Source organism: Rousettus aegyptiacus, unplaced genomic scaffold, assembly GCF_014176215.1.
Source record: "Rousettus aegyptiacus isolate mRouAeg1 unplaced genomic scaffold, mRouAeg1.p scaffold_m13_p_7, whole genome shotgun sequence".
NCBI classification, from domain to species: Eukaryota; Metazoa; Chordata; class Mammalia; order Chiroptera; family Pteropodidae; genus Rousettus; species Rousettus aegyptiacus.
In genome coordinates, this window is record NW_023416310.1 from 103,556,758 (window position 1) to 103,572,850 (window position 16,093).

A 16,093-nucleotide genomic window follows, 5' to 3' on the forward strand; every position below is an offset into this window, starting at 1 on the left:
CGAGTCCAAGCAATCCTAAGCCCTGCTGCTTGAGGAAGGGGTTGACAGAGGGAGGGCTGCTCTGGGCCTCGGTTATGTGAACGGCGTGTAGCCTGGCTTCGCGGAGTTAACTGAGCTGGACACAAAGACACCGCGGCTGCCCAACACTTCTAGGCTGTGGAGCTTTCATTTCTCTGCCCTGATCTCAAGGATGTCCATTTTGGACAGGGCAAGTATTTCTCAGTGGGAGTCTTCCACAAGGGATTCGTTTTATTAGAAGAAACGTACAAGAGGGCGTATAAACTTCCCTGTTTCCGATTTCCGCCCGTCCTCCAAGGGAGGGGCGTTGGAGTTTAAGAGCGAGAGGTCGGGCCCAGGCCTGGCCCCTCCCTGAGCTTCCGGAGTTTGGTACAAACAACTCTCCACCTAGAACGCTTTTCCCAAGGCTCTGCCTCGACGTGCCGTTTTCACTCAGTCCCTGAAGCACATTTCCGGCCCCCGCACCGGAAGCTGGAGCGGCGGAAACCTCATCTCTGAGGCGGATCCCGTGAGGGATTTAGGTGAGGTCTCGCGATGTGTCTTTAAATCTCGCCAAGAAGGAGTGGAAGAGGCCTAACTGTACCGCCCCATTGTTTACGTCACTGCGGAGTCCGCCCTTGGGCGCCCGTTTGCGTGCTCGCGTTGCTACGCAAGCGCATTCGCCCTCCCTTCTCCCCCGCGGTCTTATCTCTGGCCAGTCGCGCGTGGGCTGAGTCCCTGGGCGGGCGTTGCGAAGGCTTGTTTGCTTGAGTCGGTTCCCTACGGCAGCTGGGAGTTCTCTTTGGGAGAGGTGTTTGCAGACCCCCTACCTAGGGTGAATGGGGTGTCGCGTGTGCTGCTAAGGGTAGGCTAGGGAGCACAGGGGCCGGGGCCGGGGCCGGGGCCGGGGCCGGGGCCGGGGCCGGGGCCGGGGCCGGGGCCGCGGCCGCGGCCGCGGCCATGAACTCACCCGTGGACCCTGACGCTAAGCAAGCGCTGAAGAAGAAGCCGCCCGAGCGGACCCCCGAGGTAAGGCCGGCCGACTCCGGCGCGCTTTCCGCTCCTTAACGGACTGTACACCCCTGTCCGTCCGAAGCCTGCGGCGACTCCTCTCTTGCCAGAGTCTCGCACCTGCTGCCAGGATATCTGTTCTCTGCGTTCCCCGACCCGGGCCCTTCTCGCGGGCGGGTGACCGACTGCCTTTCCTGCTTGTGATGCCGCCTTCCCCGCACACCCGTCCTTGCCGGTGACTTCCTGGTGTTTTCGATAAGAAAGGACCATTTACTAAATCATTTTCTCAGGGTAAAGTGTGGGTCTCTGAGTGAGTTCACCTGGGGGTAGGAAGACTGAAAAACGAGGTAGAAATTGTAAGTGAAGTGTAACAGCCATGTTATTAAGAAATAACTTCTCTTTAAAGGTCCCCTAAATACTGCACAAGTGTTAAAAAAAACTTTTCAAAGTCATTTTAAAACTTTGCATCCAGTCAGATGATGAATTCTGATGGAGGATGATGCATATTGAAAGATCAGTTCTAGAGGTACTTTTTCAGACTGTCGCTGGGAAATTTTACAGTGTTTGTATTGGGATCCAAAACTTGCTGTATTGGGTTAGCAGATATGGCATCAGCTTAAATGATTTTCATTTGACCTGAGGGTTAGTTTTCAGGCACATAGCTAAAACCTGTTAATCTTGCATAACTCTGTAGAGTTCTTAGATGTTTTTGGAAGATTTTTCTTGATTTGGAAAAGTTTATATTGTTAAGTGTATGTTTCCTAAACCAGAAAGCAAAAACTAAACACAGTGAATGGATTGTTGGATTGTTTTGTATATAAGTTGCAATACATGAAATGAAAAGCTTTGGTTAATTCTTTTGGAATCACTTTTCGAGTTTTTAGATTTATAGTGTGTTTCATGGTAGGTCGCAGTAACTTTGGGCTGACTTTTGTGACGTGACATTATTCAAGCCACAGTTGTACCTTTGATAGATCACACTTTGTTGTTGGAGATCGTGATCTGTGCAAAGAAACAAGACAAATACTGCCAGTTTCCTAAATCGTTTTTTGAGACCTGTATTTATAATCCCATATGTTTTAATTTTCTGTGCTAATTCTTAAGGTAATTGTGAGCTAATTGAAAACGTTCACCTTGAACAGGTGAATCTGCCATGGTTTTTAAATAATTAGAAAGCATACAAGCCTTGCAATGTATAAGGTTAGTTTTACTTTTAAATATTACTTTGATAAATTCACATTTTAATGAGGAAATACTACTTCTCTTTAATAGCAGCATTACCTAGTTTGAAATTACCTATTTTTGAGGCTTACAAAAATTTCTAAACTGTTCACAAACTTAGGTCGCCAAGTGTGTGTGCCTTTAAGTACTTTATCTTGTTTTACTGGAACAGCAGCATTGTTTAAGGGACTGCTAAATGACTGCCCATAGTACACAGACTAAGTCCCTGACATCTAGCAGCAGAGCATGTTAACTGCTTAATTCATTGGCAGTGCTTTTGAATGAGTGTAGAATTTGGGGTAGAAAAGTATTAATAATGAAGTAGTAACCTGTATCCTAGTGATAATTTTTATGTGGTAAATAATTTGATGAAATTCTCATAAGTTCATTTCTGTTTTCAAAAACTCTGTTCTTTTAGTGGACTCTTAAGGGCCTAACATAAATATATATTTCACAATTATTGAAAGCTTATCAGTTTAAGGCACTGTTCTGTGCACTAGGATACACCTGAACAAAACAGGCCTGCTGTAGTGCTTACATTCTAATAAAACGCGGAGGAGAGAAGACAGGTAAATATAATAAACAAGTAAGTTATGTAATATGTTAGCTGATAATTGTTAATAAAAAAAAAAGCAGGATAAAGGGATTGGAAGCAAGGGACAAAGGCTGAGTTGCAGTTTACATAAGATGGTCAGTGGTGTGCTGGTAGAGATGACTTGATTAAAGGCTTGATGCAGGTGATTTAATTAGCCAGGGAGATATATGGGGAAAGAGCTTTCCAAATAGAGAGAGTAGTCACTGCAAAGGCCCTAAGGTGAGAGCACGTCTGGTTCATTGAACGAATAGCAAGGAGCTCTGAGTGACTAGAAGAGTGAACAAGAGTGAGAGTAGTAAGAGATGAAGTCAGAGAGGCGGAAGTGGTGGTACAGGTATATCAGGTAGGACTTTTTAAACCATTGTAAATTCCTTGACTTTTATTTTGAATGAAAGGGGACTACCAAAAGGTTTGAAGCAGAGGAGTGACACTATTGTACGTTTTAAAGAATCCTCTGGCTGTTTGCTGTATTGAGAATAGACAGCATGGGAGTAAGGGTAGAAAGAAGCGGAAATGTCAGTTAAGAGGCTGTTACATTAAAGCAGGGAAGAGAGATCATAACTTAGATTAAAGTAATAGTAATGTAGGTGGTGAGAAGTAATCAATTATGGAAATATTTTGAAGGTTTAGCCAACATTACTTGCTAATGGGTTAGATATATGCTTTGAGGGAAAGAGGAATCTAGCATGGTTTGAAGGTGTTCGGCCTGAATAACTGGAGTGTGGGAATTACCATCAAAGAGAGTGTGAGCTGCTCTTGATAGATGGGGAAAGCTGCAGGAGGAGTAGGTTTGGGGAGGGAGTCGGGAATCAGAAATTCAGTTTTGAACATGTCATGTTTGAGATGTCTATTAGAAATGTTGAGTAAGGTGTTGCTTTTACAAATTTATATTTCTAAAAAGAAGGTTTGGTGGTAGAAATTTTATAGTCATTAGCTTATAGATACTATTTAAAGTCATGAGACTTGATGAAATTACCAAGGAAGTGAGTGTACATAGAGAATAGAAGAGGATTGAAGACAGTTCTTTGGGGCATTTGATCATTACAAAGTCAGAGGAAAAGAGCAGAAACCAGCAGAGTGTGAGTGTCAGCAAACAGTGCAGTAGAAGAAAAACCAAGAGAGAGGTGGTGGTTTGGAAGCCAAGAGATAAAGTGTACAATAGGAGATAGTTTATTCAGCTTATTTTTCCTTGAATACTTACTGAATACAAAGAATTATGAAAAAATATACAAATAGGTAAGAACCAGTGTCTTATAATCTTATAATTAGATGTTTGTATTATATAATTAATGAATAAAGAGCTCTTCTGTTTCTGGGGCAAAATTAATGGTTCCTTTATTTCAAACTGTCTGTCGTCCTTACATGAAACTATCAACTCAAGCATAATCCTGGTGAGTCAGACACTGAGCGTAGAAACACGTTGTAAAGTATGCCATTTAGTACTGTGTTCTAATACAGTTTTTATTTTTCTGGCCATTTCTTCTACTTTGTAGATCCAGCTTCCACAACATTGGCTTTCCTGAGCTAGTTCTCTGATTTCCTTTTCCACTTGCAAAGATATTTTAATGGAAAATTTTAGACCTCAATACTCTGTAGGAAACTTGGTGCTCTAAAACAACAAAAAATGTTAAGGTATTCATTTTGAGTCCTTATACCAAAATTAAAGATGCACAGTCAAAATCGAGACCTTGGATTTGGCTATTTCTCAATTCAGTCTGTGTCTAACGCCATTCTTTCTCTGTAATCTTTCTATCTTTTTATTTAATTTTTTTTTTTGGCCTCTGAGTTCCTTATTGCTCTCTTATGGTTTATTTCCCTAAGTGCTTAATATCATGTTTTGGACATAGTAAATGGTCAATAAATATGTTGAACAAAACAAAATTTTGAATTAATTTTGTAAAGTATTTATGTCAAAAAGATAACACTTTTCTTCATTAGAACTGCTGATTTTGTACATCTGGGTAGTTTGAGTCGGCAACTTCAGTTAATTTTTTTTGGCTGACAGGACTATGTAGTCCATTTTGCCACTTTTCACATGCTTCAGATCCATGTATCTAAGCACTAAATTATCCTCCAGGTTCTTCAATCACCAGTCCTAAATTGAAGCTGTCATCATTCCTCCTCAATTTTCTGTTGGTGCTCAATCCAGAAATTTGTTTTCACTCTTGATTTACCCGCTATCTTTTTCTCTGTATCCAAATGGCCACTAAACTTTGTTGATTTTATGTCCTGAATCTCTCTGTCTCTTCCTCTGCTGTCCTAGTTAAATCTCTCTTATTGTTTTACCCCTGAGTTTTTGCTTGAGTCATTTAATTTGTCATATTACTGCTAGAGTGATCTTAATACTCGGATCTGATCATGTTCTACTCTTGCTCAGAATTTAATTATTTCCCACCACCTAGATAGGTTAGTAATACAAGTTATGTAAATCATTTTGAGATTGAAAGAAGTACTGTTAATATTTATGCTAAATAACAGGTTAAAAAGGGACTGTCTCAGGTAAACTGAAATGAATATTTACTTCACCCAGATGGTAACATTAATTTATCCATTCATTTAACAAATGATTTATCAAACACATTGCTAAAAGCCAAAGTTGTAGAAGGAAATTGGACATAGTCTCTATTCAGTGACTTAGGAGACATACGTGAAAACCTTAGTAAAATGTTAAATGACAAATGTATGTACAAGGGCACTTTGAGACAGCAGGCAAGGAAAGGAAAGGCTTCTTGGAGAGCATTAAATTCTTAAGTATTGTGAATAGCTGTCTGGATGGTATCCAGAAGGGAGCTCATTCCATGCAGAGAGCAAAAGGAGCAAAGGCATGAATGGTGGCAAGCCAGATACATGTGTAGAATGAGACACCAATCTGTCCGTCTAGAACTTGCATTCCCAGAGAGGGTGATGTCATCCCCAAAGTGACAAACATTGTTTTTTAGCAGAAGTGAAAAAGATTTTAGATATTACTATGTGATTTGTTGCCCTCTAAAACTCACCCTTACTTGGGAAAATTTATTCCTTAGTATTTAATTGGGTGTGAGGCAGCAATTAGGAAAAAACGTCTAAAAATGCTCTTTGGAAGGAGTGTGATTATATGAAAAGGTTGCAAAACACTGGCTAGTGTATGGGGTGTTGAGGGGAGGTGACGGCAGTACATGGTGTTAGATGTTAGTGTTAGAGCTGGATATACTAGCAGAGTTGGATCATTTCAGAGATTTGGACTCATTGTTATAATAAGGAAGAACTACTGGAAGGTTAAAAGCCTAGAAATAAGATCATTTTTACAAAGATTACTCTTGTGGGCCTTGTCGAAGATGTATGGGCTACACAAGAGGCAGGAAGGTAGGACGAACACATATTTTGTCCAAACTGGGATACTTTTCTGTGTGAAAGTAAAACCATTGATTATATCAGAATAACGGGAAACCAGGAGATACAGTCCTGGTTTCAGGAAACAAATGCAGTTATTCAGGCCTGAGATCACACAGCAGTTTGTGGGATAATGAGAGACTAATTGAAGTATCTGCTTCCTACCAGACTTTTCTTTTTCAACTTTGAAATTGACTATAAATACAGTAAAGTCCACTTACCTTAAGTATATAGCCAGGTTAATTTTTACAAATGTATTTAGCTGCCACCCAAATCATAATGTACATGTTATCACTACTCCAGAAACTACCCCTTTGCCCCTTCTAATCAATACCATTTCCAAAAAGAGACCATTGTTTGGCATCTTTCACCATAAATTTGCTCTGCCCACTTTTGAACTTCAAGTGGAATCATACAGGTTTTCCAGCAACCAGGAGGACCGAGTTACCTTGGTTTCGCATTTTACCTGTGGTCTGGACTTTGAACCTTCTCTCTTGGGCTCTCCTTGATCTTCATCTGCTTATCCTTTATATCTTGATCACCATTTTGTTTGCCCTTTTGGGTTGTCTCCCTCATTCTGTTGAAGCCTACTCTAAGGATAACCGCCTCTCAGCCTCAAAGGCTACTTACTTTTCAGGCCAAGATACAATCTGTCCTTATGTTCCTCTCAGGCCTCTGCAGCAGCATTGGGACAAGTCTTGCAAAACCTTCCTGTCTTTTGCTTGTTAGGATCAGACTTGGCCTGGGTGCAAGAGTGATGCAGAAGTTTAGATGATTTCTCGATTTCTGCTTTGGGTAATTGTGTAAGAGTACATTATTAAGGAGCGGAACTAGGGTGGGAAGACAATTCAGTTTTGAACAAAGTTTGAGGCTCCCTACAGGGGACACAGAGATGTTCAGTAAGCATCTGGAGCTTCAGATTACCCAAGACCGTGGGTCTGAGTTGGTCTGAGAGTATACGGCATATGGTTTATGGGTGAAGTCATGGAATTAGGGATACCCAGGGTGAAAAGCAGAGTGAGAATGTAAGGACAAAACCCTTTGTGTGGTTTAACATTAAAGGGATGGGGGAAGGAAACACTGCAAAAGAGAATGAAAATTTATTATGGAGGTAGGAGGAGAACAGAAACTAATCATTAACGTCAGACACTATAGAGAATTCAAGAAAAGTGAGGACTGATAAATTCTTTGGATTAATTCCATCAGAATGAGTTCAGTGGACTAATTAATAAAGGGCCCAGTTACAGTGGATTGAAGAAAGAATAAGACCTTCCCCCCAAAATTGAAGGCAGCAGGTGAGCTATTTGTACCTTGGTCTCTAATGGGAAGAGGAAGGATATAAAGTCCTCTAGGATCTTCTGCTGGGTATCCTAGCCTCATTACCTCTCACTTGCAAACATATTCATTTTAACTGTAACTATCCTAACATGGCACTTCTCAACCTGGGTTATATATATTTCTCAAACTACAGAATTTTTTTTGTGACCATGCCCACCCTTCATTTCTTGAATTAGAACCTTCTGGAATATAATGTTAAGCCTTGATATTTATAGAAAGCTCTGTAAGTAATTCTGATATATAGACAGAGGTGAGAAACATTGTCCATGGTGTCATATTGTCCTGTCTTTATGCTCTACGTAGGATGGGAAAGTATGGTACAGTGTTTACAGCCCTAGAATTTTCATTCGAACAAGCAAGCCTACTTTAAATCTGATTTCCAGCGCTAAGAATTTGAGTGACCCTGGCTAGGCAAGTTACCTCACTTCTCTGAGACTGAATATCTTTTGGGTATTGTTGTGTGGACTAAATGAGATAATCTAAGTAAAGCATTTAGCACAGCACCTGTCACAATTAACATTCAAGTGATATCCATACGTATAAGTTTGCTATTTCCTCTAACTGAAACGCCATCCTCTGCCTTGGCAAATTCACATTCCTCACTGAAATCTCATCCCCAGTGCTCATCTGTATAATTGTGCGTCCTTTCTTCCTGACATTTCCACTCCTCTGTGTTCTCAAGATACTTTTGCCTTCCTGCACCATAGGGATTACTGTTACGATTACTTGCATGTTTGTCTCTCTGGCTGTACTGTGAGCCTCTTGAGGACACTGACCGTCCTTATCTTCCAGTTTCCATCATGCAGTACTTGGTACATAGTAGGTATCCAAATATTTATAGAGTAAAGGACTTGAAAAGGAATGTGTAAAATACTATTCCCCGACTACTTACTCTAGTAGTGATTTCTGTTGATCTAATATTTGAAGTTCTGGGATAAGACTGGTCAAATTTGGCATAATGGCCAATTTTACTATTAATATTCTTATTAAAATATGAATAAAGTAGAGTTACCATAAACTATGTGTTTTACCTAGCAATTCTTCAGAGGCAGTACAGATAAAGGAAACTTAGTCATATCTTGAAACAGAAACTTCTTTTTTATATGGGTTTAAAATACATTTGCCAGAAACGTCTCAGAGAAATAGAGATGAATGCCAGTTTTGACTTTTCATGTTTTTAACCAGATGGCTTAAAACTTTTGCTGGACAAAAATTTTCATGCTCAGCTAGATATTAATATAATTGCCTATTTATAATCAGAAAAAATTTTTAAAGGAGCTTACTTTTACCAAAAGTTAAAGGAGCTAAGACTGAAAGGGCGTAAAATTTGGTGTTCTTATAATTATTTGTTAATCTGTTTCAGAATTTAGAATAACGATCTTTAAATGTACACTTGTAAAAGTTTTTAAAGCAGTGTCCAAAGAGCACCATTGTATTTAGAGACATTTTTGAGTGAGTCACTGTGCACATCTTTGAGGGTGGCAGAAGAAAGATTCAGTTGTTCTTTTCTACAGCAGATGCACATTCAGAGGGTTCCTTGGAGAGTAAAAGAACTTATTTATGCTTCTGGGGCCCTTTGACCTTTATTTGTAAACTCAAGTAGATGGAGAGGGAGGGAATGTTAGATTTGGATGGAGCCTTTAATAGACCACATCTCCTCTGGGCACCTCATTTTACATGTCTTGGAGATTTCCTAACTTGAAACAAACTGTGGCCATCCAGGAGTTTAGACACCATAAGATTTTATTTCTGAGAGATGAGAAGCTTCCCTGAGAATTCTGCAAAGGGGAGGAGCAGCCAGGTATGCTGAACTTCACTGTGTCGCAAAGCCTTGTTCTTTGCAAGGGAAGGAGTGATTGTGAGTTCTATAGCATCATGGTTATCACTTGGTTTTACCTTGGACCAGCCTCTGTAAACTGAGGTCTGGCTGTAAATAAAAACTGAACGAGCCACTTCATTATGAACTTGAGGTTGTGGAGGCATAAGCAGCCCCTATTTGATGTTTCTCCACTACTAGACATTCTTCACTACTAGCAGCACTGCCTAGATTGTATTTGTGAACACACACGTAGCACTCCTAGAAATACTTCAGCTGGTCGGGTCAAGAGCGAGTGAAGTGAGTTACAGACAGATGAAGGAATTAAACTCCAAAGAGGTAAAGTGTCTTGCTGAAGGTTACATGATTTATCAGTGACTCCTCAGTCCAGTAGCTCACCACTGCCTTCTCTTCATCAGAACAATGAACTTTAGGTTATATTTTAAGCTTTGAACTTTTGTTTTCTGTACAGACATCTATATGAATGCCTAACATTTTCCTAAATAAATGCCTCTTGTTTAATCTTTCTTGTATGAAGTTCTTTAAGGTGCAATTTCAATTTAATGGAAGTTTATAATTCTTAAGTTTTATGTAGAGTGAGAACAGGTGTGCTTGATAAGTGATTTCTTAGCACCATTCTGTTTTACAACTTATAATTTTCAGAGAATGGCAGCCTATTTTCATTGGGCTTCTTAAAAGCATTCGACTAAAATGAGAAGGCTTCATCACAGTAGATTTTTTAGAAGAGTTTAGGAGTATCAAGTGCCAAGTGGAGTTTGGATTATTTATGAACTCTTTAAATGACTCTGAGGCAGAGTTGAATACATACATTTTTTAAGGAAAACTGCCTACTCAATATGTGTGGTAAATATTTTTAAACACTATTTCTAAGTGCCAGGGATAAAAGATTAAAGTTCTTTCGTTAGGGGAGGAGATAGGCAATACACAACATACAGCCTGGTTAGGGACTGTGATAGTTGTAAATCTCAGGTGCTCAGGAGTTTGTAGGAAGGCTTTTGGGGGAGATGAGCAGAGGGTAGAAGAGGATAGGCAGATGTCATTCAAGTTGTTTTAGAAAAAGGCAATCCTGACAAGTATAGATTGGAATATGTGAGAGTTAGGTGAAGAAGGGACAGTATGGTAGTAGAAGGTATGGATATGGGGGCTGTTACTGACGATGGTCTCCAGTGAAGAAAGGATGGATGTCACAGCACTGGGAACGTAAACTTTATGAACATTTAAAGGAATTAGATGGCGAAGACTGTGAAGGAGATTTAGGAGCAGCTGGTGCAGAAAGGCAGTAATGGCTAAGACTTCTATTGCTTATTGGATGCCTGTCACTGTCATAAAACCTTATGCACATTTAATCCTTCCAAAAACTCTGTAAGAAGATATTATCCACATTTTACATACATACAGACAGGCCTTGGAGATCTTCTGGGTTCAGTTTCAGACCACTACAATAAAGTGTATCACAGTAAAGGGAGTCATAACTTCTTGCTGGTGGAGGGGAGGGTCTTGCTTTCTGTTTATTTTAAAAAAATCTGTGAGGTACAATAAAGTGAAGGGCACTAAAATGAGTCAAATTTGTACAGGGAAATGGAGTCACAGTTAGATTAACTTGTCTAAGGTCACACAGCTAAGAGATGGTGGAGTCAAGATTCAGATGTGGGCATTCTGATTTCACATTCTGTCCTTATAACCATTGCTAATTGTTTTTCATTAAGATGAAAACCCGGAGAGAAACATTACAGAAGGGGTGGGAGGAAGGAGTTTGTGTTGGGAGGAGTGAATGAGTGATGAATGTGTCAGCAGTCGAATGCTATAGAGAAAATGAAGAGAGATAAGGATTGAAGAGTGAATGTGTAATTTGGAATTAGCAAATCTTGGGTGACTTCATAATATATAGTGGGATCAGAAGGTGAACTTTATATTTTTATTTGAACTTATAAGTAATTGGATGCTCACTCTTTTAATGCCTATCATATGCAATTGAGTGCTAACATTTAAGCATGTCATTTAGAACTTTTATTTCTAAAAATTAAAATTTCAGTATAATTTTTTAATGTTAGAGTTTTTATTAATAAAATTTAATTTCAAATAATTTGATTAGGCAGTGTATTTTAATCCACAGATAAAAAGTTCACATTTACTCCAGCAAATGTATAAGCAAATATATAGCAAGATAGGATGAAATTCCAGTGTGGTGATGTAAGGAGGTAAGCTTTTCCAGAGAACATTGGAGTCGGGCAGTGAGTCCTGGGCAAAGATCAACACACTGTGATGATCGGGGATGCATGAGAAAAGATAATGAAAAAAAAAAAAAAAGAAGGCAGATCATTAAATGAAGACTTGAAATTTAAGTAAAGCAAGAAATGTCTGTCACTACATGGAGAAAGCAAGAAATATGTGTTTCCCATCCTCTGTATATATATGAAAAAAATTAAACTACAGTAACATTGGAAGAATTTTGCCTTATCTTCTGTCTAGTATTTATTTTGCTAAATCACTTGAAGATAAGTTGTAGACCTGATGACACTTCACCCCTCTCTGTTATCTCCAAGATGTCTTATAGTTGCTTTACTTCTCAATCTAGGATCTAGTCAAGGTACATTACATTTGGTTGTCATGTCTCTTTAGTCGTCTTTAATCTAGAACAGTCTTCCTACCTTTTTCTTTTTTCTTTTTTTTATGACCATGGCTTTTTGAAGAGTCTGGCCAGTTGGCTCCTAGAATGTATCATTATTTGGACTCATCTGGTTTCTCATGATTAGATTCAGATTAAATCATCTTGAGACAGTACAAAGATGATGCTGTGTACTTCCTATGTTGTCCCATCAGAAGACGCATAGTATCAATTCTTTCCATTATTGGAGGTGCTAAGTTTGGTCACCTCTCTCTCTCTGTTAAAGGTATAGTGCTGTAAGTTTTAAGTGATCCTTAAGGTGATACTTCGAGAATATGTGGATATCTTGTTTTCCAACAGTGTTCCACCTAGTGGTTTTAGTATTCATTGATGATCCTCGCTTTAATTAACTATTGGTTTGCTGTTGCAAAGTGATAATTTTCTAATTGTATATTCATTCTACATTTATTAGTTGGTATTCTGTATAGAAAACTTTTCTCACCTTCTCTCCTTTTTTAAAAAAAGATCACTATGATTCAAGAATTGTTTTTGGTTTTTTATTTTTGTATTTTTAATATTGTCTTTCAGTTTGATTGTTAGATTACCCCAAATTTAGCCAGTGAGAGCTCTTTGCTCATATGTCCCTTTGACATTACCCCATTAGTGTTTTAATATCTTACTTTCTAGCACAAAAAGATGTTCCAGGCTTGTACTTTCCTTGCCATAGTACTGAAATCAGCCATTTATCTACGTGCCTTTTAGTAGATAAATCAGGATCTGGGCTTTAGGTGTGGTATTTTCTAGCTCTATATTGCCATTTACAGAATATGTTTACACCTCCATTGGTGAAAAAACCAAGGGAATGGAATTCTACATTTAATATATGGTCTTGATAACTTGGAGATACTGTTGAAAATCTTTAAAATAGCTTTAACAGCCTGCAGAATTCTGTGTTTAATATATGGTTTTGTTAACTTGGCAATATTGTCCAAAATCTTGTAAAAAGCTGTAATAGTCTGCTCAATGTAATTTAATCTTTGGTTTGTAATTTTATAACAAAGAATACTAACATTTGTTAACTTTATTGTGTTATAATCTCTGTGCTACCATACTTAAGCATTATTTTCTGTTCAAACCAAAATTGTTTATTGTTCCTATTGTACAGATAATAAATGTTAAGCAAATTATCCAATGTTATATGTTTAATAACTGATAGAGGCAGAATTTGAACTCAGGGCTTTCTCCAGAATTCAAGTTTTTAACCACATTGTTAGGCTGCCTTTGACCTAACAATGATTTGAAAAAATTCTTCAGAATGTTTTCATTATAGAACTATCGTTCCAGAATATCTTGGGATTGAGTCTCTACTGACCTTAGGACTCATCCTGAGAGATTTTTCATTGTTAAATTCATTGTTTTCCAGTTTTAAAAGCTAATAAGCAAAATATCTTGGTTAATGAGTGTTTTAGATAATGTTGTATTGAAATGTTGATGTGATGAATTAAGCATATCGATAAGAAATTCACTAGTTTTAGGCTTTAAGAAACAGCAAAATGAAGAGTTGCTCTAAGCATCCCAATTTGAGTTTTCCAAGTTTTGATTGGTTTTCCAAGCGTGTGTAGAATGGCAGCCAAATTGAGGGAGTTACTCTGAGAGCAGCACACTGCTTGGCATAACATCAAGGAAGGAGATAGAAATCTCAGTTTGCTTAATTAGAAGTGTATACTTAAAAGGACCATTAATTTCTCATACATACAGAGCTGCGAATACGAATTTAATGTTTCATTTAACATTTAAATTAAAAATCCATAGAATAGACATCCAATGAATGCATTAGGTATGGAGTTTCTGAAGGGTATAAAAAGATAGCTGTTGTAGGATGGCAGTGGTCCATCCCATCCACCTCAGTTTGCTGACCTTCACTCAGAACTGGCTGAGAGGGGTAAGGCTGATCTGTTTTAGGAAGTACTAAGTCATCACCACTTACTTTTTTTTTGCCCAAGTGAAACCCACTATTTTATTCCATAATCCTGAGCTAATATTTGTTCTTCTAATACCGCTGGATAATTTCTGCAGTATTTGTAGTTGCAGAACCAGTGGCCGATTCAGGTGTTACTGAGTTGGAATATCACAACTTCCTGGTTTTTCCATCTTCCTCATGACTTCCCTCTTTTAGGTTCAGGAGAGCAGCTTTAAGTGCACACTGTGTAAGTACTTAACACTTCCTCAAATCTAGCATTTAAATTTTTTACTACTGGGAAATACCTGTAAGACTTCCAGTGTGCCTCTGTCATGGGTTGTTTGTTTTGTCTTTCTATAATTGTTTTTATTAGTCTTGGACATACCAAGAGCCAAATAAATAATGTAGTACCTCAAGCCTGTTTCAGAGATAGTGGTACAGGAACCCTAGGAAACCCCTTTCTAAACCCAGCATTACACAGCCAGCAACTACTTGCTGTCCTATGTAAACAAAATGCTGTAACCACCCACACCATATGAGAGAATCAGCTTACTACTACAACCATCCTTTGTTCTGGGGGGTTCTTTTCTGTCATTTTTGAATGCTTAGCATCTTTTGATCTTCAAACCAGGTGCACTGAAGGGACCAGGATTTACTAGATATCTCAGTGCTTGTTTCTCTTCCTCATTAATGGGTTATCAGCCAAATAAGAGTCACATAAATCCTACCAGTTCTCAAACTTTAGCGGGCATCAGAACCTATACACCAGAGACTGCTGGGCCCTATTCCCAGAGGTTCTGATTCACTAGGTCTGAGGCGGGGTCTGGGAATTTGCATTTTTACCAAGTTCCCAAATGATACTGAGGGTGTCTTGTCTAAGTGTCTCTCAGGGTTGTTACTTAAATGCAACAGAACCCAATTCTGGCCAGTTTTTTAAAAGGAATTTAAAAGGATACTGGGTAGCAACAGAATTGACGAGAATACTACAGAAGTAGACTTTGGGGGTAGGCAACTGTGACATAGATTTGGTAAAGATACTACTGCTGCTGGCATTGAGTGTAGTGGCCACCACAACTTGCACTGCTGACCACTTGTACAATACACTGCATATGTTGAGAGACCTTGCTGCTTCCACTGGCTGCCGAATTGGATTCTGTGCAGTTCTTCTCACAATCACTAGATTCAAAGTCTGGAATGGGTATGTCTTATTGGTAGCTCTCAGATTAATTGCCCAAGCCCAAGTGTTCTGGAAGGTTGGAAAAATGAAAATCTGGTGTTTTCAACTTCTACTAAACTCATAAGCTGAGAGAGATTTTCCAAAGAGGAGTTCATTCATGGCTTGACTTCCTCGGTAGATATTTTTGACTACATTGCATTAGGAGTTGGCAAAGTATGGCCTGGGGGCCAAATTAGCCTGCCAGCTAGTCTATAAATAAAGTTTTATTGGAATGCCACCACACTCATTCATTTACTTACTTTTTTGTTGGTTATTTTCATGCTACAAAGGCAAAATTAAGTAGTGACAAAAACCACATGGCTAGAAAAATATAGAATATGTACTATTTGGCACTTTGTAGGGAAAGTTTGCCAATCCCTGATAGGAATAATGCTAGTATTTCTATTCGGGTTCATTCAGTTATCATTTATAGATGCTGTTGGAGAACTTCATGTGGCCAAATTGTTCCACTGAAATAAGGAAATTGGAGGCAAACAATGGGGCACACTTTCAGATATTTGAAGAAGGGCTTTTAGATTTCTAAAGTTGATAAACTTTGTCAGCATCTCTCTTCAGACCAAGAACTGAAGAACCACATAGGTATTTTAAAATTTCTGAGTTATATTCTCATTTAGACTTTAAAATTGAAAAATGAATATCTAATTATTTGTCAGCTATTCATGGCATCAACAATGACGTACCAAAGATGTTGTTACTTGAGAACAGAGTAAATTATATGACAAATCCAGTCAAGCATCTCAGAAAAATTCTGTGGCTTCTTGACACTGGCCTACCCTTGTCTGGCAGGTCAAGTTATGAGAGGTCTGATTCTGTTGGCCATAACATAACATTTATGTGTTACAGTTTTTAGAACTTGTTTGCCACTGAAACAAAATTGTCTTGAATTTAAAAATAACAAGCACATTTCTATAGAGCAGGCCTTT

General features: G+C 38.6%; 1 protein-coding gene across 13 annotated transcripts in view; it reads left to right on the forward strand.

Moving 5' to 3' along the window:
* The first annotated feature begins 375 nt into the window (after positions 1-375).
* RAPGEF6 (Rap guanine nucleotide exchange factor 6) overlaps positions 376-16,093 on the forward strand; it is a 173,546-nt gene continuing 157,828 nt past the window's right edge. For 8 of the 13 annotated variants that reach the window (XM_036225021.1, XM_036225019.1, XM_036225020.1 and 5 more), the window contains exon 1: positions 958-1,026. In XM_036225021.1, the coding sequence (XP_036080914.1) occupies positions 958-1,026 (69 nt within the window). Of the gene's footprint in view, positions 540-628; positions 1,027-16,093 lie in introns of those variants that run through there. The other 5 variants (XM_036225023.1, XM_036225022.1, XM_036225024.1 and 2 more) reach the window with 5 other exon arrangements.